Consider the following 25,436-nt stretch of genomic DNA (forward strand, 5'->3'; position numbering starts at 1 on the left):
TGATCAAAGATGTAGGAGAAAAAAAAATGTAAGCATGTTACAGGGAGTGAATGTGATTTCAAGGGAGAAAGACAAAGGCTGCTTGCTGACTGAGGCACTTTAGGGATGCTGATTGCAATGTTGTCTAAAGTCCTGCCCATGTTCTGCTATCCAGGCCGTGTTCAAGATGCAGGGCTGCCTTCATACAGAAAGTGGATGCTTTTTACACGTTGCTGCAAAAGGTTCGGATACTCACCTACTCCCACGCCTACAAAGATGTGTCTGTCTGGGGAGGGCACATCTTTCTAATACGTACAATGGCACCATATCAAGGGCGTATATACAGTGGTGCCATATAAAGGCTATATCTGCAGCCCCAGCCTGGCTCCAGGGTTGTTGTGACTGCCAGTAAAAAACATTGCTTGGCCTTTGGCATACAGTCATCAGTACATGGTGTCATGAAATGTGGAACTTACACTAAACAGAATCAAGTGACTTGAGCCATCTGTGCTTATCAGACTGTAGTTTATGTAGTTAAAGGGCCACAAAATCAATAGAGTGGATCATGACCAGCTTTGTAAAACATACTGAAATAATACAGAATTGAAAATATCAAATCACAGTAAATGAGAAGGGTAAATTGTTTTTTAATTAAAAGTTGTTTTGCTATGTTTATAAATGTATCTAGTCATGGATAGGTGACTGTAAAAAAAGAAAAAAAGTTGCAAAACTTAAGAAGAATATAATAAGTAGAAGAGTTATGACAATCTCAAAATTTAACTCTGCACCCCATTCATAGTTGGCTTTTCAATCTGTATGGTCTGGGATAGAGGCAAATATGTTAGATCACTCAATAAGGATGTCAGGGCAATAATTGATGTTTCAGTAGCAAGGTATCATTGTCAGATTTATGGTCTGTTCCAAAGGTTTATGGTTTCCAGGAACCTGATTTAAATATTTATTATGGCATTTGTGTGATAATTTTAAACTCTAGATATTATTTACAACATATAATATGTAAAATCATAAAGTGCTCATGGGCACAGGTATAGTTTTAAAAAAATCTGAATAACTTGTAAAGTTTTGGAAAAAATCATGGTACAAGCAGATACTTTAAAAAAAAAAGCCACATCTTTATTTCAGTGAAATAATTCATATAAGGATATGCCTCCAGGTAAGCATCTTTCTTAAAAAATATCAGAGATATTTCAACTTATTAGTAAGCAAAGTTAGGATTCATCATTGTGTTTTTCAGGATGGTTCACTTACTAAACTATGAATGTTATCTAAAGGTAGCCAGTATTCTTCAAACACTATTTTGAATGGTTGTAAATTATCAGATAATTCAAAAGATTTGTGATGGGTATTTTGTTGTTGTTGTTGTTGCTGTTTAGTTGCTAAGTTGTAGCTGGCTCTTTTATGACCCCATGGACTATAGCCTGCGAGGCTTCTCTGTCCGTGGGATTTCCCAGGCAAGAATACTGAAATGGGGTGCCATTTCCTTCTCCAGGGAATTTTCCCGACCCAGGGATTGAACTCATGTCTCCTGCATTGACATTTAGGTGCTTGCTTATTCTTACCATTATATGTCTTCAGTGAACATTCTTGAACTAACTTTAGCCGTATCTTTGAACCTTTGAATAAACACCTACAAAAAAAAAAATACTTGGGGCAAAAATTTGGCCATTCTTCAGGCTCTTGATTTATCACTGAATATATTTCCATTAGCAGAATATGTGAGTGCTCCTGTAACACCAGCTCTGGTTCAGCATTCTCGTAAATTCCTCTATTTTCTCATTTACAGTTATGGGAAATTTAAAAGTTGAAGTATTCAAGTAATGCAAAATGACTTCAGACCAATAAGATCAAAGGAAGTACAAGTTGAATTCCATTACTTCAGTAAATTGTGATTTAAAAAAAAGTCGTGATACCAGATTGCCAACCAATCCAAAGACTGTTCTGACATTTTCCCCAAGATAAAAATGTATCCTAAAGTGCGAGTGGAGGCAGGATTGGAGTACGATGTCATGGAAGATGTTCATGTGTCTTTGCTTTTTCCGCCCTATGCCCCAGTCCTGGTTACAAAACTTTATTAGTAACAGATAAGGAATATAGTTTGGGATAATGTCATAACCAATGACTAAGGACTGTTTATTGATCACAAAATAACAAATCTTTAAGTTTAATAAAAAAGGTAACAATTTTTTTAGATATCTTGCACATTTTATAGATGATAATTGACCTTGCATTTGCTATTTTGAGTTTCTTTATATATTGGTATGGATAAATATTTATTTGCAATCATATATTTCAAGTTTCTTTTGTGAATTATGTACTAATTTCCACTATGAAAAAGCTACAAAATTTTTCTTAAACTTTCTGATTTCTTCTGTCTTATGGATTATTTATGTTTTTGGTTTTTATTTGTTTTGTTTTCTAAAACTTTGGATAATTTTAATTAAAAAATTTTGTTAGCATTTAATGCTGTTGATAACTAATTTAATTCACTGTTGTCAGCAATACTATTTTATATTATATATTATGAAAAATAATAATAAGGAAACCTAATTTCGCATGAAAGAATTGAAAAATAAGGAAAAAGTATATTAGATTGAGAATTTTGAAAAATGAGCCTTCGCCCAAATTAAAAGGTAAGATAGACTTGAAATTTAGACAAATACTATTTTTCATTGTTAATTTGACATCAAGATGAACTAGTTGATAGGGAAATAAATTTCAAGTCTGTTGCCATTTCTTGCTCAGATAGTAACAGTCATATCTTTAGCAATCAATAGTAAAATAAACAAGGCTTGGGAAAGCTAATATAACCAACACGGGGATCAGGAACAAATATTTCTCAGGCATTTGGTCTCATGTCAGAGACCAAAGCTGAGTGCTGAGAAGTTATGTAATTTTCAGTGCTATTCAATGCACTGAAACAAGAAACAAAAAAAAAACCTACTTTAGCTAAAAAGAAAAAGCAGACAGACCTCTTGACAGCTTTTGTATCTTAATAACTTCTGCCACATGTTAATGCAGTAAATACAGAGATCAAGTTTATGATCACAAGCTAAGGAAAGCATCACATTATCATAACATATGTACTGTTGGATTCCAAAGGTAACTACAAATTATATTAGAATATAATGTTAAAAAGGATTAGAGCCAATTTTATGACAGAGGTCTGTGTATCTGTGTGATAAATGAACTCTGAACTTTCAGTAAGTGTATATCAGATATAATTTTTCCCCAAAATATTTTATTACATCAATGAAGTGTTATAAAATGTATGATGTCTTAAAATTAAGGAAACAAGTTTCATTAAGAATTAAATTAGACTGTTAGTAATGTGGGTATTTTGCGTATTAAAAGTACCATCCCTGTTTTCCTCCGATTTAAGTTTGCTTTAAACTGTGTGTTTGTTATTAGCAGAGTAGACCTGGATTTCATCTGGAAACTAACAAGCTGTATCTTTTAATGGGGAAATATTAGTCTTTTCCACTTAGCATAACAGTTGATGTTTTTGATTGATATTTTTATGTCATCAAAATTATTTCTATTAGCTATTTTTACTTATAGTTTCATTCATTCTTTTAATTTTTATTTAATCAGTTTACTTTTTCTTTTTTGAAAATTCAGTTGTAAGTTTTCAGTCCATTTCCTGTTCTTACTCACAATCAAACTCACATTTTTGCACTTTACCAAAATCAGGTAACAAAACTTCCTTTTTACAGGGTGTTTTACTTGCTATTGTACTGTCCTCAATCTGACAAAAGTAATATGTACTCTATGAACCCACTATATCCAGGCTATTTATTAGGTTTTCTTTCAGTAAATTTTTATAAGAATCCTTATTATCTTTTATATTACACATTCATAATCATAATAATCATTCATTTGAATTTATATATTGCAGAATTTATTGTCTACAACATTGTTACACCTCCATCTCATTTTCCCTTGTTGACATCTGTCTTCTAAATTCATTATTATTTGATTCAGGAGGTATCTTGAATGCTTTCTTCACAGAATGTGTGGGTGACCTACTCTTTGAATCCATGTTTTTACAAATGTTTTCAGATTTATTTGTCTGGTTAGAGAATTACAGAACTGGTCTCACAGTCATTTTATCTCAGTGACTTACACATAGTACTTTACAGTCTCTCAATTATGTTAGCAAGATTCTGATACTATTCTAATTGTTTTTCTTTGTAAACTGGTAAATTCTTTAGCAACCAAGAGCTTGTTACTGAACCAAACTTAGATCTGCTTACCTAAAGTGCAGCAAAGCCAATCTACTGACTTACGGTGAAAGAAAGTACAGCATTTATTGAAGGGCACCAACCAAGGAGAGCAGGGATGCGTGCTCAGCTCATGAACCTTCTTCTGGTTGGTTGGTGGTGAGGCAGCAGGGTGATGTTTCAGAAATCTTAATCACCAGCCGTTTGGTCAGAACCAGTCTGGGTCTGTGTTCTGTGGTCAGCAGGAAATCACCATCTTCTGATGGGTAGAAGGTCTTAGTTTCTGCAGAACCACTCAAAGATAGGATTCAGGTTATTATCTATGTCCGTTCTGGAGGAACTAAGTCCTATGACTTATTGTTGCATCAGTAAGTACTTGAATCTGCTCCTTAGAACTTGGGGAAGAACTAGGAGACTAAAACCTTTTCTCTACAAAAAGAAACAGGGATACTGAGGGCTACTGTACCTAAAAAGGCCCCTGCACAGTCCTTCTTGGTTCACATTCCCTCTTTTCTTTTATACTTGTCAATCCTAAGGAGAACAGGAGCAGAACAAGACAGTGTTATAGAGAAGGGGGATAGAGAGATTTATTACAAACTCTGCAGGGAAACTCAGTTTTCAGGGGACTCAGTTTCAAGTTTGCATGATTTTTCTGTCATGGATTTGATTTTCCCCTTGAATATATATTATTTAATGATTAGAAACAAAAATCAATAAAGCTGTTTTCTTTAAAAGTGTTTCATAACCATCACAACAGCACCAGAAGGACTATATGTGAGTATCATTCATTTTTACTATTAGAATTGATAGAGTGAAATGAAAAAACTTCAGAATAATTGATTTATAATTTAAAATACATGTATGAGGATTTTCATCCCACCATTTGTATCAAATGAACAAGAGAAGTGGTTTCCAGTGTCTAGAGAAATAAAATGGTTTGTTTTTCTCCTATTTGCATATTTTTATTATACTCGGTTTTGCTTGTTTGTTCTAAAATGTGTGTTTTAACAATTCTGAGAAAGAGGGGACAGAAAAGATGACAGTAGTATAAAATTAGAATATTTTCTTAAGTTCTTTCCCTCAGAAAATAAGTAAATGCAAAAAAGAGCGACAGAGACCCTCCTACATATCTTTCTTTTCTGGTTTATATAGCATTTGCAAAATCTGATCCATAGTCAAAGGCACACTTTTCCTTTCAGAAAATTTTCAAACGATACTTCTTGCTTCAAACAATTTAACAAACACATTTCTACTAAAAATTTGTTTTTAATATTAAATACCCATCATGAACCCTTTATTTTTGTGTAATTCTTCTGTCTTTACCATGATAAATTCTCATATTTTGCATTTGATGTATCTCACTTTTATTTTACTAAATCAGACTAACTAACTCTATGGCTATGGGAAATGTACATTTTATACTGTGTGTTTTATAGTCAACAGTGGTAATGTAGGAAGTAATGTACTGAAGTATATCTTCAGTATTGAATTTATTTTTTTTCTCTGTCTTCTTAATTATTCTGCAAATGTCAGTATGTTTATGTGGAGGGGTGGTTTATGTGTATATCATATGTGTAGTCTGGGCTGCACTTAAAGATTCAGGCACAGAAGAAATTCCCAGAGGGGAAAAAAGGTATAATTCCACATCTCTCCTTTGATACCTTTCCTTGTCTTGTAGAACGGTTGGTAATGACAGTTCCAGTGTGAAAACAATAGCTCCGTTACTTTTCTTGACTGACTGAACTCATTCTAGTTTCATTGCAGCTCTGCTTTTTTTTCTTTCTCTTCTGCTGACCTTTTCCTCCCCCTTACCTCATAACTATATGTTTACCTTCATATTCCCCAGAAAAAGATAAACTGTAGGAAGTCTGTAATTGAGGGGACTCGTAAGGAAGATTTTTCTAAGTTCATTAGAGAGTGCTAGATATGAGAAGAGAATTACCAGTGTTACTGAAAACAAATGAGCCCAGTAGGCTGCCTTGGGGAGAAATAGGGCGGGGCGGGGGGGGGGGCGGGGGAAGCTTCTGCATTGCTCCACCTTTGACTTAGAGGGCCTGTTTCACAAGAAATCACATAATGGTTATAGTCAATTTAGTGTTCAAATTTACGGAGCAATCCTGGCAATCGTGTCCAGAGGGAAAATGTGTGTAAGAGGGATGCTGCTGTTAAAAGTTCTCTGGCTTTCAAGTTGTTATAATCAATTTGAGCCCAGCCAATAATATTTCAAGTGCTAGAAAAAGAAAGGGGAATATTTTCTCTTTCTAAATTACCGCACCTATGGTCAGTTGATTGAAAAATGGAATATAAACTAAAATCTTGTTCACATTCTGGAATGCCAGTGACTTACAAAACCAGTAAAATTCTACTTTATTATACAGAAGTAATATAATTATATGGTTGTTGCCCAAAATGTGTCATTCCTAAATGTATCACTCTTGAATTTAGAGAATTAGATACCCACTACTATGACTTGTTTAGAAGAACACTTTACAAAATACACCTCACCCTACAATACAAAGATATAGCTTGGTTTTTAGAGTCAGGCAATCTTAAATATTAATATAAAAACCATGTACAGCAGATTCTCTAAACTACCATGATTTAACCCATCTCAGCTTTAATTTTCTAGTAAGTAAAATGAGGATCATATCAATCGTGTTATTATAATGATTAAATAAACTTAAATGAGCCATCTAGCAGAATACTTGAAAAATATTTTCTCTCTTCTTTCAGATTATGAGGTACAAATCATGCTGACCTAGTTTTTAATATAAGTCCACAATAAACAAGTAACTAGCCATCAACCATAGGTTAGTTGAGTGCTAAGTAAGCTTCCCAAAAACATATTGAGAGGAGATATTTCTGGCATATGTTTTTGGGAAGCTTAGTTAGCACTCAACTAACCTGTGGTTGATGGTTATGCATTATGTTAAAGCCCTGGTAGTTTTCTGATAGGCTGGACTGAATCATGTGGAACCCCAGGGAATTTTCTGGTCAACCTTGAGACCAAACACAGTTTAAGGGACTCCTTTGGTCCTTTTTACCTACTCTCACATCCTAAGGAAGCAAACACAAGTAAGTAGAATCATACAAAAACACAGCAACAACAACAACAACAAAAAACAACGGAAGAAAGAAAAAAGGAAAACAAGGGAGTGTGATAATGCCAAGGCAGAATTCGTTCAAACTGCTGAGATCAAAGCAGGAGTCAGGAGAAAGGATCCATCTAGAGATGAGAGCAAAGGAGACAGCAAGCTTGCTCCCTGCACTGCTGCTGCTGCTGCTGCTGCTAAGTCGCTTCAGTCGTGTCAGACTCTGTGCGACCCCACAGACGGCAGCCCACCAGGCTCCCCCGTCCCTGGGTTTCTCAGGGAAGAACACTGGAGTGGGTTGCCATTTCCCTCTCCAATACATGAAACTGAAAAGTGAAAGTGAAGTTGCTCAGTCGTGTCCAACTCTTAGCGACCCCATGGACTGCAGCCTACCAGGCTCCTCTATCTGTGGGATTTACCAGACAAGAGTACTGGAGCCTAATAATTGCCAGGCTCCTGGTTCTGACCCATCCTTTGGAAGAGAAGTAGGGAGTCTTGAGCTCCAGCTTGTGATTAAACAAGTCTCCCCGTCCAAAAATGAACTCGCTCTTAGCCACAAAGCTTCTCCTCCTATGCTTCTCTCTGTCCTCGTGAATCAATATACCCAGCAAATCCCTCCAAATCAGAACCCGTGGATCATCCTTGCTTCCTCTGTCCAACTAACTCATATCCAGTTAGTCTCCAAGCCACACTAATAATTTAAAATTATTTTACTGTGAAAAATTTTGAAGTCACATAAGTAAAAAAAAGAATATGAAGATCAGATGGTAGTCATCCAGATGACAGTTTCCAGTTTATGCCTAATCTAGTTGAATCCTACCCACTTTCCTTTCCATCCCCAGATGACTGACTTTTAACACTTAAACATATCTGATCTAACCACTTTACTAATTTCTTCTTGACTATGTTTAGTTTTTCATGTCTTACAGTGTTTTAGCAGATTTACCTGGGTCTTACCTCATTTTCCTTATGTTTCAAAAATTGTTTTGAGATCAAATCAGATTTTTCTACATAAAATCTGCTGATGCTCATCCTTTACCCACTGAATTTAGTCCAAAATGTTTAGCAAGCATTTTCCCACTTTAGACCATACATATCTGCATAGAATCTTGCCCTACAGTCTCTACCATCCTACCCAGTGTTCCACAATATGTTGTTTATTCGCTATTCAACCCTTTTGCAACCCCATGGATTGTAGCCTGCCAGGCTCCTCTGTCCATGGGATTTCCTAGGCAAAAATACAGGAGTGGGTTGCCATTTCCTTCTCCAGGGAATCTTCCCAAACCAGGGATTGAACCCACGTTTCTTGATTCTCTTGAATTGGTAAATAGATTTTTAAACACTGAGCCACCTGGGCAGCCTAATAGTTGTTCTCTTCCTGCAGGCTTCAGGCATTTGGGTGAGTTCTTCCCTTGTGCTGAATGGATTGTTGGAGCCCATTTCATTTGTGTTAATTCTTATACTTCAATGCTTGGCTTAATCATCTCTTCCTTTTCTAAACCTCCTCTGAGAATAACCTTCCCCCTTTTATCCTAAAAACTTGCTAAGGAAACCATTGCTTCTCTGAGTTACCAGTATATGGCTAAATACCTTGTTTATTTGTTATATACAACACATGCTAATAATTTGAGGTTTTGTCTGTCTTCTCCAGCAGCCATGGATCCTGTTGTTATATGTTAGGTGTGTGTCTTTGTTCTTGTAGTGCTCAGCTTGCTGTGTTAAACGGGAGCCAGTAAGAATTTCTGCTGAAAGAATGCCAAATATTTCTCCTTATTAACATTTTTTAATCATTTTTAAATAATGTGTCTTCTCTTTAATGGTATTAAAATGAATTTTTCAAGTGAAATCCTAAATATTTATTCTATAATCCTACAAGGAATTAAATATAACATCACAGAGAGTGACTAAACTGATATATTGATATAAACAATGGAGATAAGAGCACAAAAGAAACAGTCATATATTTTCTTATACTCATTCAAATAAATTTTCTCCTTGAAACTTAATTTTTGTTATGTTAGACACTGGAAGTTTAAAGCTATTTAAATAATTCAAATTTATATAGTACTTCACAAAGATAATTTTTTGCCCATCTCCACTCTCTTGGGGGAAGAGAAGAGGTTACTTTCAGATAAGTGGTATTTCAAGGAACAAGATTGGAATCAGACCATTTAGGGAATTCGCCTATATCATATATCCAGCCCAGAAGATTGGGAGATAGATTAGAAAATGTTTTTATTTCCAAATTCTTGATAAGAAAGCTAAGAGGTCAAGTGCTCAAGACTACATAGTAGGGAGAAACACAAAAGTCAGTGTGAATCTTTGTTTTTTATTTTGTTTGGTTTTTTTCTTCTGGTTAATGTGTTACCCAAAACTTGAAAATAAATTGAAATCAAATGATATATTGGTACACTAATTTGTTTTCAGAAACAATCAGGTGGTATAAAATGGCTGGTTTTCTTGGACTCTGACCAATAACTCAGATCTAGTGAATTCTTTTCCTCTGTATTTTTGCATATCATTTTTGCAGCTATAGACCACAAGGGATGCAATCTTCATCATTTTCTATATTACCAATAACTGATCCGAGAGCACAATTCCTTTTAAAGTTAATATAAACTTCTCCCAGTATGCTGTGAAAGGAGTCAAATTTTGAGATAAAAATTGAAACTTTTAATAAGAACTCAATTACATGCTTCTGTGTTAACTTGCTTTAGAATGTGAACTCTGACAGCAGGGCACAGATCCTGACTTTTTGATTAATTTTTACTTATTTCCCAATGTGGACATATTCACATTTGGGAACTGGGAAGTTCCATAAATATTTGAGTAACTGAATGATTGAGTCAAATCCAATGTGTATGAAGTAGTTTTCTTCATCTTGATTTAGATACTTCTGTGTCAATTTGTGACATGCTCTCAGGTAATTTTAATAAACTAGTCTAATTTATTTTGAATGAATATATAGACATAAATGTTTGCTTTCTGAGTATATGTGTGCATATAGTCATCTAAAGTTATACAGTACATCTGTATACAGAATAGACAAATTAATAATTAATACATGTTAATAAAGTATGAACTCTTCAACATTTTATATGATGGCCTTTCTATTTCTCTTACTTTATTATCATATTTTCAGCAAATTTACTTAACTCCCTCAACGTTTATATGCTTTAATTTAGGGGTGACAAATGCCTAGCCAAATGCTAAATCTGAAAAAAATTTTAAATATGATTTTCAAATTTTTGAAATTTTAAATCCTTTAGATTTGTGTGCTTCCCTGTATCATAAGCCACACTTCCTTCTATTGTCTGGCTCCTGGTGGAGTCAGACTTAAGTCACCCACCTGCCTGGCCTAACAAAGCTTCTGAGAACTCAATCTTTGTATTTACACGTCTCCAAGTTGTTGGCCTGTAAAGAAAGAAAGAAAGAGAAGTCAGTCAGTCGTGTCCAACTCTCTGTGACCCCTGTAGCCTACCAGCTTCCTTCGTCCATGGGATTTTCCAGGCAAGAGTACTGAAGTGGGTTGCCATTTCTTTCTCCAAAGGATCTTCCCAAACCAGGGATCAAACCCAGGTCTCCTGCATTGGAGGCAGATGCTTTATCGTCTGAGACACCAGGGAAGCTTCTAAGGGGAGCTCAAAAGTCTTCTCTTGGTACTCGAGCTTTTTACTCACTTTAGAGTAAATCAGACCACATACTGAAAATTAGAACTTTTGAGGAAACAATGGAATTGAACCCAAAATGTCAGAGAGGTGCCTATGGAGAAATGAAAAGAGGCCTGAAGTCTTAACGTGAAGAAGATACCAGGTGTGAGGCCTGGCCTAGCTTTGCTCTAGGCTTTGGAGAGAATGATCTTGCTTCTCATAGACTGATGAGTTTTTCTTACTAACTGGTTATACACAAATGAAATGGTCCTGTGAGGAAAGTAGATTCAGGCCTATGTTTGGAGCAAAGAGCCTTCCACTTTTGTTGTAGGGACAGGCCTGCCTCAGGCCTAGGAAATGAATTTGACACAGGGTCCTACAGTTCACTGTGAGATAGGCCTGAATTGAAGGTTATTCTGGGAGCAATAAAGGTGTTTCACTTGTTGAGCTTGGAACCTCATGGGTAACAGTCAAGGTCAGGTCTCAAATATTTGAAAGTCTATTTCAGAGATATATTATAAGTAAATTGTATTTTTTTCCTATGTCAAAATGAAATGATACCATTTGATTGATGTTTTGAATGACTTTTAAGAACATGGAATATTTTTTAGCAAAATAAAGTTAATATTAAAACTTTAAAATAAAGTACTATATAAAGCCATATACAAAAGAAGTGGAGAGTCTACATAATCTGAATTACCTTTAAAATGGAATGAGTGGTTATCTTCATGTAATAAAATTACAAATAGGTTTTATTTTTTTTTCCCAGTGGCTTTTCAATAAATTATCATGAACTGTATTATTGGAATTTGTAAAAATGTCATAAGGAAACAAATTTTGATGTTTATTCTTTGTATTTAGTGTGGATATATTCTATCCATATACTAATGGAATTTGTACTTTTTGAGATCTTTGTTATAGATATTTTAAGAATACATTTGTTATTATACATATCTAAGGATAAGCAACTTAAACTTATTTCCAGACTTTGGAAGCTCACTTCTTCATGAGAAGGGATAAGTCTCGGTCACTTATGAAGGACTTATTTTACATATTAAAGGCCAAGTAGCTGTTAAGAATTTTAAGTGGAGTGTAACTGGATCATATTTCTAGTAACTTAAATAATAATAACAGTATACAGAAAATAATATACCTGTATATTGCATACTAATGCTAAGCACCACTGTAAGCATTGTCTGCTCATGAACCCCTTGTAATCTCTTAACAACCTTTTGAGGTGGTCACAGTGTATTTCCATTTTATGGTAATCTTCCTATCACAGTGTCTAGCATACAACAAACACTCAATAAATAATAGCTATTATGAACTCTTTTTATAGCATAGTACTTAAGAAGAGTGAGATCTCTTTGACAGTCAGAATACCTAAGGCTGTAGTCAAAATTTGCCACTTATCTGTGTGCCATTGATCACATTAATCTAGCTTTTTATACTTTAGGTTTTTTTATTTGAAAATAGCAATAATGCCTGCCTCATAGGCATGTTGTATATGTATATGAGCCCTCCTCCAGGGGATCTTCCTGACCCAGGGATGGAACCCACATCTCCTGTGGCTCCTGCACTGCAGACGGATTCTTCACCGCTGAGCCTCTAGGGAGGCACCGGGCTACAGTCCATAGGGTCGCAGGGACACGACTGAAGCAACCAAGCACATACTTGTGAAAGAATAAGTATGGCAGAGAACTTTAGCTGTTCAAAATGTCTTCTTTCTTATTCCTGGCACACAGCTGGCCTACACCCATCAGCTTCCCTGTGGTTAGATGTGGACATTTGAATGAATTCTGGTAAATAGAATGTGGATAAAAGTGATGGGTGCCATTTATAGTTGTGGCTTATTACTCTCTTATGCTCTATTTGAACCCAGCTCCCCACCAGGATAAATACAGACAATGTGGAGGCCCGATGGGGGTGGTGGAGCCATTAGATGAAGCAAGTCTGGGTCCTTGAACCATTATGCAAGAAGCTACACCATCAACCTGAATACTAACTTTGGCTTCTGACTAGAGCAGCAAAGAATCTTTTATTGTGTTGAATCATTACATGTTTGAATATATTTGTAGCAGTTGGCCTATTAATATACTAAGTCAAAGTGATAAAACATATAGATAATAAAATAAAATTGTGTAATAGAGCCTCATAGGTTGAATATCTTAAAAAAAAATAGGATTTCCAAATCTTACCTGCCGTGACCATAGTAGTAATTTTTGAAAACGAAAAAAAAGAGGACTTCACATTTAGTTGTCTGTCATATGGTAACTTCTGTACTTATATCTGTAATGTTTGAAAATGACTAAATGGAAATAAAATTTAAGTGAGAGACAGACTACAAATAAAGTTTCTATTTTTCTTCTGAAATCTCTACCTCAGTATCTTTTCCTCTCTCAAAACAGACCCATAATCCATCAGATACATTCTTACCTTATATATTTGCTTTGTAAAATTATCCTTGCAGAGGTGGCAGGATGCAACAGCAAAGAGAACAGGCATTGGACCAAACTACTAGGCTCTAACTAAATAGCTATGTGACCTTGACAAGTTACATTTCTTCTCTATGGCTTATTTTCCTCATCAGTTAAAGAGAGTAATAATGGCACCTGCTTCTTAGAATGTATGTAAACAACAAGTGAAGTAATATTTATGAAATATTTAGGAAAACCTCCAACTCTTAGTTATCAATATATGTGTTCAATAACCTGTGTATAAATTAAATGTTATATAAATAAATCTTTAAAAATAACCTTGTGCTGTGCTTAGTCAAATCTGACTCTTTGCAACCCCATGGACTGTAACTGCCAGGCTCCTCTGTCCACGGGGATTCTCCAGGCAAGAATACTGGAGTGGGCTGCCATGTCCTCCTCCAGGGGATCTTCCCACCCTAGGGATCGAACTCAGGTCTCCTGCATTGTGAGCAGATTCTTTACCGTCTGAGCCACCAGGGAAGCCCAAAAATATTGGTGTGGGTAGCCTATCCCTTCTCCAGGGGATCTTCCCGACCCAGGAATTGAACTGGGGTCTCCTGCATTGCAGGTGGATTCTTTACCAGCTGAGTTACCCGGAATCCCCCAGATTAACCTTGGTTTGATTAAAATGGAGAATAAAAATTCAAGACATTCTCCAAACTCAATTCAAACAACTGTTCCCCTATGACTTCTCCCTGGGCCCGCTGATTAGGCTTCCCTCAGCCTTCAGAAACATCTCAGTCACCCTTATGTTTGAATATTTGCCCCAGATTTTACCTTCCTTTTAATTACTTTGCTTCTCTCTGTCTAATCAGTATTTATCTGTCTTGGAGATTAGCCAGTTTGGGTCTATTAGTACCCTAGGGTTGCAGTAAGAAATTAGCACAAACTCCGTGACTTGAAACAACACAGGTTTGTTCTCTCGCAGTTCTAGAAGGAAGTCTGAAATCCTGGAGTTGGAAGGTCCACACTCTCTGTAGGGCCTAGAGAAGAATCTTTGCTTATGTCTTTCTAGCTTCTAGTTAGCTGTCCTTGGGACTCCTTGGCTTGCATCAACATTACTTTCAGTCTCTGCCACTGTTTTCACATAGCCTTGTCTTCCGTGGCTCCATTTCTGAATTTTCTAAGGACACCATTATATTATGTAATAATGTATTATAAGGACACCACTCTTGGGCCCCTCCTAATTTAGTATGCCCTCATCTTAACTTTCTCATGATGTACTCTGTATATAAGTTAAATAAGTGAGTCTGAGTGAACTCTGGGAGTTGGTGATGGACAGGGAGGCCTGGTGTGCTGCAGTTCATGGGGTCGCAAAGACACGACTGAGCGACTCAACTGAACTGAACATCTTAATTATATCTGCAAAAGCCCTATTTCCCAGTAAGGTCACACTCACAGACACTAGAGATTAGGACTTGAGTATATCTTTTTGGGACGCACATTTCAGCACACGAAGGGATCTAATGTCTCCTCCAACCAATCGTAATTACTTCTGAGAACCATTTATTTTTTATTTCATTCATTAGACAGGTAATATGAATCTGCTTTCTAATTTTTAAAAAAGATTTATGAACCTATGTATCTTCTTTGATAAATTACATTATAAGAGTATAAGGATAAGGATTGTGGATCATGATATTTTTTTCTGTTTGTATACTCTTTCATATATCACACAATGCATATGATAACAAATAGATATATTAACAAATGAAGGGATACAAACCTGATAACACAAAATTCTTCTGGAGAGTAAGTGACAAAAATAAATGATAAATGATTAAAAAATCAATTTCTAATCTCTGATTTTTCATTTTTATCTTACGGTATGCTTTTGACTGATTATTGTGAGTATTATTGTGACTGATTATTGACTGAGTATTGTAAGTTCACCAATAAGATATTTATTAACATTGTGATATTTAAATTATATGTAAACATTTGAAAAATAATCCAATAAAATTCAATAGCTCTGTTTAGTGCTTTTGCAGTAAGAGTTTCTACCTTGCTTTGTAACTGCAAAGGTTTTACATTTAAACAAGAATAATCAAGTATGTAACATGAATTCTTACCAGTTTTTCTTAGAAATAATATCACATACCTTATACTATTTAACAGGGAAAATTCCCCAAAACTGATGGAAAATATTAGGAATCCATCTCAATTCTACAAGAATAATGTTTTAAATTGATATGTCCACAGATGATAATGAGTGTGGAAATTTAACGCAGTCCTGTGGTGAAAATGCTAACTGTACGAACACACAGGGAAGTTATTACTGTATGTGTGCACCTGGTTTCAGATCCAGCAACAACCAGGACAAGTTTATTACTAATGATGGAACCATCTGCGTAGGTAAGTTCAGCTACCTATCTTAAAATTTATACCTATCTTTTATTGCTTATACCTCCACAGATTAGATAATATCCAAATCAAATTCTGTCAGTCGATTGTACCCCCGTTGTTAATACTTTCAGAATCTTCATTAATTCTTTTAATTCTCCAATATGATATCAGTTACTATGGCATATTTATCCAAGAATATAAGACGAAGAATATCAGTTTACAAAAAAAAAAAAAATTGTGATGTTATGAGATCTAGCAAGGTGGCAAATAACGGAATAAATACTTACACTTTAAAGTGATATATTCACTCCAGAAAATTATATTAGTATCACCAGATAGTAATAGTTTTATAAATATGCACTCTGAGAGGGGCCCCATGTTTTCCTGGAAAGCGTTCAGATAGTCATTGCTTGTGAACACTAGTGATGTTCACTCTAGACAGCACTGCTGCTGCCCACCGAAAGTTTGTCACATTTAAGATCTGCATTCAGTTTTTTTGAACCCCGACCTATTTAGAAGTAACTACAGTGTCTTCTGGAGGGATAAAAGTAATTGAAGTAATTGCAGTCCAGGTTCGATGCACGATACTGGATGCTTGGGGCTGGTGCACTGGGACGACCCAGAGGGATGGTATGGGGAGGGAGGAGGGAGGAGGGTTCAGGATGGGGAACACATGTATACCTGTGGTGGATTCATTTTGATGTTTGGCAAAACTAATACAATTATGTAAAGTTTAAAAATAAAATAAAATTAAAACCAAAAAAAAAAAAAGTAATTGCAGTTCAATTCCTAAGTAAAATATTGTGAGAGAGTATCTAGATTTTTTAATGTCATTCTATTGTATTTTGGTCACACATTTGATTTATCAGATACTATAGTCTGAGAAAAAAATTGTAGAAAACTGTAGAAAAGATGAACAGTTTTCAGAGACAGATTCTCTGGAACCAAAGACTTTAACTTTGAAAACAAATTATGAATCATCTTAATCATGGTTTCTAAAAATTGCCTAGTTTACCAGTAGCTAGTATGATTATAATTGACAATTATGTATAAAATTAGTGGATGAACTGAGGCCCTGAGAGTTTGATCACATAGCCAGGACTAGATATGAGATAAGCTCAGGACTGAACATGCACCATGGGCAGGGGTAAGGTACTGCTTCTACCTTTCATAGTTAAATGAGAGACATCCAATCACACTAAAGCTTTAAATCAGCCCCAGTAAAGTTCTCATCAGTGAGCTAAGGAGAAGTCTGGCAATGTTATTATTATGCTATGCTATTCTATGCTAAGTCGCTTCAGTCGTGTCCGACTCTGTGCGACCCCATAGACAGCAGCCCACCAGGCTCCGCTGTCCCTGGGATTCTCCAGGCAAGAACACTGGAGTGGGTTGCCATTTTCTTTTCCAATGCATGAAAGTGAAAAGTGAAAGTCAAGTCGCCCAGTCGTGTCCGACTCTTAGCGACCCCATGGACTGCAGCTTACCAGGCTCCTCCGTCCATGGGATTTTCCAGACAAACACACATGATAAGTCAGGAGATAATGTTCAAAGAGAATTTCTCATTGAAATGTCTGTATCAAAGAAATTATCCTGTCTTGTGTACTTTGAGTTCACAGCGTTTTCTCTTTCACCTAAATAAGGAAGATTATATTCTCCTATTATAGCCAAGGGAAGTGAAGAGTCACACATTTAGGATAAAGGGAAGGTTAAAACCACAGTCTTCTACCTAGAATGCCACTGATATTTCCACAGGAATCTCAAATGGGTGACCATTTAAATCTCACACATGAATCTGGATCATGCAAATATAGTGAATCAAACTTTCCAAGGCCATACATGATGTAAAATATGAGGAAATAAATCTCTTTCTGTTGAATTATGATTTTATCTGGATTGTTTGCAGCAAAAATTTTTATTGGATTACATCATTACAGTATATTTGAGAAATTAAAGCCTTCCCAGAAAATGTATAGTACCATGCTCTTTGTTCTTCTCAAACCTAAACTCATGTTTCTAGTCTTAGAATGTTAAATAATGTCTACATATCTTTACCTTTAGTAAAGTTCTAACTTTGTAGCTATATAACTAGAAAATTTTCAGTTAATGAAAAAATCTAACTTGAAACACCTTAATTACTGAAATTTAATGCAATTTTAACTATACTTTCCATTCCCTCTTGTCTCTACAAGGCATTTGTCTTTTCATCTGATTATGTTTATTTTTGATACACCTCAGTCCACAGAGGGATATATAGTTCTCTGTCTGTATATCTTAAATGTAAAGAATTCTTATTTAGAGAAAAATTAATCATAAGCACAGAGAAAACACATACAAAGATGACCAAAAGCCAACATTTTATGGAAGGGTAATACATTTGTGATCTACACAGTCAAAGGCTTTGGTGTAGTCAGTAAAGCAAAAGTAGATGTTTTTCTGAAACTCTCTTGCTTTTTTGATGATCCAGTGGATGTTGGCGATTTGATCTCTGGTTCCTCTGCCTTTTCTAAAACCAGCTTGAACATCTGGAAGTTCATGGTTCATGTACTGTTGAAGCCTGGCTTGGTGAATTTTGAGCATTACTTTGCTAGCCTGTGAGATGAGTCCAACTGTGCAGTACTTTGAACATTCTTTGGCGTTGCCTTTCTTTGGGATTGGAATGAAAACTGACCTTTTCCAGTCCTGTGGCTGCTGCTCAGTTTACCAAATTTGCTGGCATATTGAGTGCAGCAAATTCATGGCATCTTCTTTTAGGATTTGAAATAGCTGAACTGGAATTCCATCACCTCCATGAGCTTTGTTTGTAGTGATGCTTCCTAAGACCCTGAGAAATCTGTGTGCAGGTCAAGAACTGCAACAGTTAGAACTGAACATGGAACAACAGACTGGTTCCAAATCAGGAAATAGTACGTCAAGTCTGCATATTTTCACCCTGCTTATTTAACTTATATGCAAAGTACATCATGCGAACTGCCAGGCTGGATGAAGCACAAGCTGGAATCAAGATCGCTGGGAGAAATACCAATAAACCCAGATACACAGATGAAATCACCCTTATGGTAGAAAGTGAAGAAGAACTAAAGAGGCTCTTGATGAAAGTGAAAGAGGAGAGTGAAAAAGTTAAAATTCAGCATTCAGAAAGCTAAGATCATGGCATTCGGTCCCATCACTTCATTGGCAAATAGATGGAGAAACAATGGAAACAGTGAGAGACTTTATTTTGGGGGGCTCCAAAATCACTGCAGCTGGTGACTACAGCCATGAAGTTAAAGGACACTTGCTCCTTGGAAGAAAAGTTATGACCAACCTAGACAGCATTTTAAAAAGCAGAGACATTACTTTACCAACAAAGGTCCATATAGTCAAAGCTATGATTTTTCCAGCAGTCATGTATGGATGTGAGAGTTGGACTGTGAAGAAAGCTGAGCACCAAAGAATTGATGCTTTTGAACTGTGTTGTTGGAGAAGACTCTTGAGAGTCTCTTGGACTGCAAGGAGATCCAACCAGTCCATCCTAAAGGAAATCAGTCCTGAATATTCATTGGAAGGACTGATATTGAAGCTGAAACTCTAATGCTTTGGCCACCTGATGAAAAGAATTGACTCATTGGAAAAGACCCTGATGCTGGGAAAGTTTGAAGGCAGGAGAAGGGGATAACAGAGGATGAGAGGTTGGATGACATCACCGACTCAATGGACATGAGTTGGGGTAAACTCCGGGAGTTGGTAATGGACAGGGAAGCCTGCATGTGGCAGTCCACGGGGTTCCAAAAGAGTTGGACACGACTGAGCGACTAAACTGAATACATTTGTAATTTAAGACTTTCTCCCAATATTCAGTTATTATTGAGATACTGTGGAAGAGCCCTACATTTTTGCTAATTCCCCTTTTAGCTCTTTTAAGAGCTCAGTAAACACAATAACTTAGATTAAAACCCAATATCCAATATCCTGTGAGCTACAGTTCATGGGGTCGCAGAGTCGGACACAATTAAAGCAACTTACCATGCATACCATCCAATATTGAGTTCTGCAGTTTCCACCTGTTTTGTTTGATGGATCATTCAATGAAAAAATCTTTCTCTGGAAAATTGTTATTCTCATGAGTTTTGTTGTCCTCAAAGATTAAGCTTTTCTCAGAAGCAGAGTAACTGTTTCTTTTCTGTTTTTTTTTTTTTTTCTTTCCAGTCCTGTAGTAATTTTCATTGTTAACTATGATAATCTTCAGGAAATTTGAACAGAGAAGCATAATTCTATTTTATTTTTACCTTAGTGTTTTACCTTGTAGTGTATTGCTTATGATTTGAAAGTTTAGCTAATCCTTGAATTTGACATATCTGGTAATTATAGTGATTGCATGTGTGCTAAGTCACTTCAGTTGTGTCCAGCTCTTAGCCCACCAGGCTCCTCTGTCCATGTGGATTCTCCAGTCAAGAATACTGGAGTGGGTTGCTATGCCAACTCCAGGGGACCTTCCCGACCCAGGGATTGCATCTCCTGCATTGGTAGGTGAGTTCTTTACCACTAGTGCCACCTGGGAAGCCCAATTATAGGCATTAAGAACATCTATAAATATATAAGGAAAACTCCAGCACATGACAAGAAATTACCCAAGCAAAATTCTTTATCTTTAGTCTTTTGAAATACTTTTTTAAACAGATGAAATAATCCTTTGGAGAAGTCTTTGAGTGAGATTGAGCATCATTCCTATTTTTCTTCTCCTTTGAATCACAGTAAAATAGAACTTCTGGTGCCCAGGTCCCAAGAGATATTGTTCACAAGTGGGGAAACTGAAGCATTCAGTCATATGACTTTCCAAAACCAAATGAGTAGAACCCAAGGATTTCACATTTTCTGTGTTCATAAGAGCAGTGTTTACTACTTGTCATTTTTTTGTCTTGTTGTCTTAGATACTCTGATAGTTTTTTTCTGGCTTTGAATAATGTTAAAATTCAATTTTGTCTTTGCAGATTACTTCCAGTAATTGAACATTTTATCTTTTTATTTTTTTTTGCAGTCTGTGAGTTACACAACATTAGAAAATTCAGGTATTGATGAAAATTATGAAAATTAAAGCAATCATATAATCATGCTTTGAAAGAAGATTATGATAAAATGCTGCTGGTTTGGCTCATTGTAGACATGAAAAACAAGCATAATTGTGTTAATGAAAAAGCAAATGAATTTATTTGCAGAACAAGGAGGTGCATATTAGGACATACTTACATTTAGTGAAATCAAGTTATTGGTATTAAGCTGAGTGTTAGTTTGGTAATGGAAAAAGTGGATCACTTATTAAATACAGCTTATCAGTTCTAGCCTAGTTGAGATAATTATATGGCAGCAATTTATCTTTCATTAAAATGGGGGAAAGGGTGCTTTTTCTCTTTTACAGCTCTAGGGAGTACCAAAACATGGCAATTTAACAAGACACTCATTATCATTGTGTTTTCTCTAAACCTACATACTCACAGGGCTTATGCTATTAAGAGAACACACAATCTGAATAGAATCATTGAACCTGATTCTCAGTTACAATATCAGGCACTTACTGTATCTTAGGCACCCCTCCAAACACCTTTACATACATTTCCTCATTTGTTATGAAAAAGAACCCTTTTTTTAAATTTTATTTTATTTTTAAACTTTACAATATTGTATTAGTTTTGCCAAATATCGAAATGAATCCGCCACAGGTATACCTGTGTTCCCCATCCTGAACCTTCCTCCCTCCCCATACCATCCCTCTGGGTCATCCCAGTGCACCAGCCCCAAGCATCCAGTATTGTGCATCAAACCTGGACTGGCAACTCGTTTCATACATGATATTATACATGTTTCAATGCCATTCTCCCAAATCTTCCCACCCTCTCCCTCTCCCACAGAGTCCATAAGACTGTTCTATACATCAGTGTCTCTTTTGCTGTCTCATATGCAGGGTTATTGTTACCATCTTTCTAAATTCCATATATATGCATTAGTATACTGTATTGGTGTTTTTCTTTCTGGCTTACTTCACTCTGTGTAATAGGCTCCAGTTTCATCCACCTCATTAGAACTGATTCAAATGAATTCTTTTTAATGGCTGAGTAATACTCCATTGTGTATATGTACCACTGCTTTCTTATCCATTCATCTGCTGATGAACATCTAGGTTGCTTCCATGTCCTGGCTATTATAAACAGTGCTGCGATGAACACTGGGGTACACGTGTCTCTTTCCCTTCTGGTTTCCTCAGTGTGTATGCCCAGCAGCGGGATTGCTGGATCATAAGGCAGTTCTATTTCCAGTTTTTTAAGGAATCTCCACACTGTTCTCCATAGTGGCTGTACTAGTTTGCATTCCCACCAACAGTGTAAGAGGGTTCCCTTTTCTCCACACCCTCTCCAGCATTTATTGCTTGTGGACTTTTGGATCGCAGCCATTCTGACTGGTGTGAAATGGTACTTCATAGTGGTTTTGATTTGCATTTCTCTGATAATGAGTAATGTTGAGCATCTTTTCATGTGAGCCATAAGGGTATTTTATGGTATTGCCCGGGGTCATAGAGCTAATGAAAATTAGAATCAGGATTTGAAGTAAGGTCTTCCACAGGACTTTTACCTGTAGGAAGGAGGATAGATACTGGTTTTGTCAGGTCCTAGGTCCTGCAAGAAATTGCAAGAGATATTATTGTGGACAGTGATGTAAAATGGCAGTCACACTTATTTTGGCTAAGCCAGTTTTATCCTATTTGAGCATGAGATACTTTTTCAGTACTTTATGAATCTTTTCATACTACTAGGTAGCAAGGAGGTATAGAGTAATATTCTAAGGATAGTGGAAGCTCCTTGACTATCCTGGCACACAGCCAGTTGTGGTGGTCACACACTCCATCACTACGTTAAACTCAGTAGGTTCTACTACTGAGGCCCAGAGTGAGAAGGATAGCAAACTTAATATCTACATTTTAGTAAAAAGCTAGGGGAACAATAATGTAAACAAGGAAAGTATATAATTCAGAAAACATGTCTTTGATGGGGTAACAAAAGTTTAAAAAACATATCTTTGGTAAGGTGATTAATATTCTTCTAGAATATTTGGAGTCAGAATATAAAATCTGCATAATCCTAATTTCAAACATTCATCTCCAAGGGTATGACCCTTAAAAATCATTATTTTTAAGATTAACATTCTGTCACTTGGTGAATTCAGAAGTTGAAATGCCTTAGTTGGTTCAAGGCTGACATGCTGGGATAGCAAACAGCTGAGTGGGTGCTGGTAGAGCTGAAACCATAGCAGAGAACCCAAAATAAGGACCACAGGGTGTATAGAATACACAGGGGAAAGCTGAAACTGTCAAGAGCAATGATACTGTCTGAGCCACCAGGGAACCCCAAGACTGTGTAAACTTACGTCCAAAGGCATGAGGGAGGATTAAAATGGCATTTGCAAAGTTAAAATCAGTATGTTTTTCAGAGATTGGATTTGGATAAAGTTCCCAAGAAAAGTTGCACCTTTCTAAATGATTTTGAAATTGAGAGAAATCAACACTTCGTTTCCAATTAACCGTAGAAGGCATCTGAAAATGTGAAATAAGGGTATTTGGAGAACATAGCTTTCTTCCCCATGAAATGAATTTTTCTGTTTATGATACTTCATGGATCTCTTCACACCTTCATTGGGATACTATCCTCATTTGGGTGCTACACAAATAATTTATTCAACACTGCTCCAAAAAAGACTAGTCTTTTGCTTTCTTTTATTTTTTCTCACTTCTGGATTTCATGAAAAATATTAATTCTAGTCTGCTGTCCACTAGCAGCTTTACTTCAGCCCAAACTGGAAAGTTTTCCCTAATGATTCTCAAGAGCCAACAGCTGTCACCCCCTCCTTTATTTCTGTCGTGTGTGTGTGTGTGTGTGTGTGTGTGTGTGTGAAGTGACAGTTTATGATTACATGTGTATAGAAATTCAGGAAGAGATAGAAGGTGCTAGGGCAGCATTTATTCCTTTAAAAGTAGAGGACTGGATATCTGGGTAATACAGATCATGACTGGGGGCTTTTCAGATGGCACAGTGGTAAAGAATCTGCCTGCCAAAGCAGGAGATGCAGGAGATGTGGGTTCAATCCCTGGGTCTGGACGATCCCCTGGAGGAGGGAATGGCAACCCACTCCAGTATTCTTGTCTGGAATATTCCATGGACAGAAAAGCTTGGTGGGATACAGTCCATGTGGCTGCCAAAAGTAAGACATGACTGACTGAATGAGCACACACAGACAGATCATGACCAAATAGCCTTGGCAGAAGAATGAGGCGTTTTCTACTGCTTTTCCAGGCCCGCTAATCATCTTCTTAAATCCAGTACCATCACCTATTTAGCAAATGGAAATTTCTTTAAGAACAGATGAGACTTACTACCTGGTGGTATGAGGTTTAATGGGGGTTGAGGAGGGTGTTTATACCATTTTTGCATTTTTAAAATGAGAAATTTGGATCAGCTACATTTTGTATATCTAATGAGATGACATTTTAATTGTATCTTGATTACTCTCCCTTTATAAAAAGGCAAACAGTATCGTGCTACTCTATTCGTTTTTAAAAAATCAAATTATATATTCAGAATTACAGACTTATTCTCTAACATGGAGAGCTAGACTTAGGAGCACAGAAATTTCTGCATTAATTTAAGGTAATTATCTGGACTATTCAGTCCCTTGGAGTCATTCCATATTGGATCTTTGCCTACTGGCAGAGTATTTATACTGTCTTTGTAATTTTAAGATATATTTCACTTTTCATTATAGTATGTAAAATTTTAAATTAAGAATATAAATTATGTGAGTTTATAACCTATCACTTTTATTGTAGCTTTGATATATACTGAAAATCTAAGACTTAATTCTGTACAATTTGTTACTTTATCTATGATGACTATGTATCAAGAATGATGGCAAAATATACCCTGAACAAAAGTTGTAAGTTTTAATAAGATTTTAAGGACACTGAATCACACATTCTGCTACATCTTAATTTTTTCAGTTAACTTATACAGAAAAATGAGGGGCGTCCCAGATGATGCTAGTGGTAAAGAAGCCTCCTTGCCAATGCAGGAGGCATAAGAGATATGGGTTCAGCCCCTAAGTTGGGAAGATCTCCTGGAGTATGAAATGGCAACCCACTCCAGCATTCTTGCCTGAAGAATCCCATGGACCAAGGAGCCTGGAGGGCTACAGTCCATAGAGTTGGAAAGAGTTGGACACATATCCCTTATGACTATACAGTGGAAGTGAAAATAGATTTAAGGGACTAGATCTGATAGACAGAGTGCATGATGAACTATGGATGGAAGTCCATGACACTACAGGAGACAGGAATCAAGACCATCCCCAAGAAAAAGAAATGCAAAAAATCAAAATGGCTGTCTGAGGAGGCCTTACAAATATCTGTGAAAAGAAGCGAAAAACAAAGGAGAAAAGGAAAGATATACCCATTTGAATACAGAGTTTCAAAGAATAGCAAGGAGAGATAAGAAAGCCTTCCTCAGTGATCAATGCAAAGAAATAGAGGAAAATAATAGAATAAGAAAGACTAGGGATCTCTTCAAGAAAATTAGAGATACCAAGGCAACATTTCATGCAAAGATGGGCTCAATAAAGGACAGAAATGGTAGG

General features: G+C 36.3%; 1 protein-coding gene across 4 annotated transcripts in view; it reads left to right on the forward strand.

Annotated features, from left to right (window-relative positions):
• The window catches only part of ADGRL4 (adhesion G protein-coupled receptor L4), a 141,362-nt gene that overhangs the window by 60,437 nt on the left and 55,489 nt on the right, over nucleotides 1–25,436 (forward strand). For 3 of the 4 annotated variants that reach the window (XM_027536793.1, XM_027536791.1, XM_027536794.1), the window contains exon 3: nucleotides 15,642–15,794. The exons of the other annotated variant lie outside the window; for it this stretch is intronic. In XM_027536793.1, the coding sequence (XP_027392594.1) occupies nucleotides 15,642–15,794 (153 nt within the window). The remainder of the gene's footprint in view (nucleotides 1–15,641; nucleotides 15,795–25,436) is intronic. 4 annotated transcript variants of the gene reach the window in all.

The sequence above is a fragment of the Bos indicus x Bos taurus genome, chromosome 3 (genome assembly GCF_003369695.1).
Source record: "Bos indicus x Bos taurus breed Angus x Brahman F1 hybrid chromosome 3, Bos_hybrid_MaternalHap_v2.0, whole genome shotgun sequence".
In the NCBI taxonomy this organism is placed as follows: domain Eukaryota; kingdom Metazoa; phylum Chordata; class Mammalia; order Artiodactyla; family Bovidae; genus Bos; species Bos indicus x Bos taurus.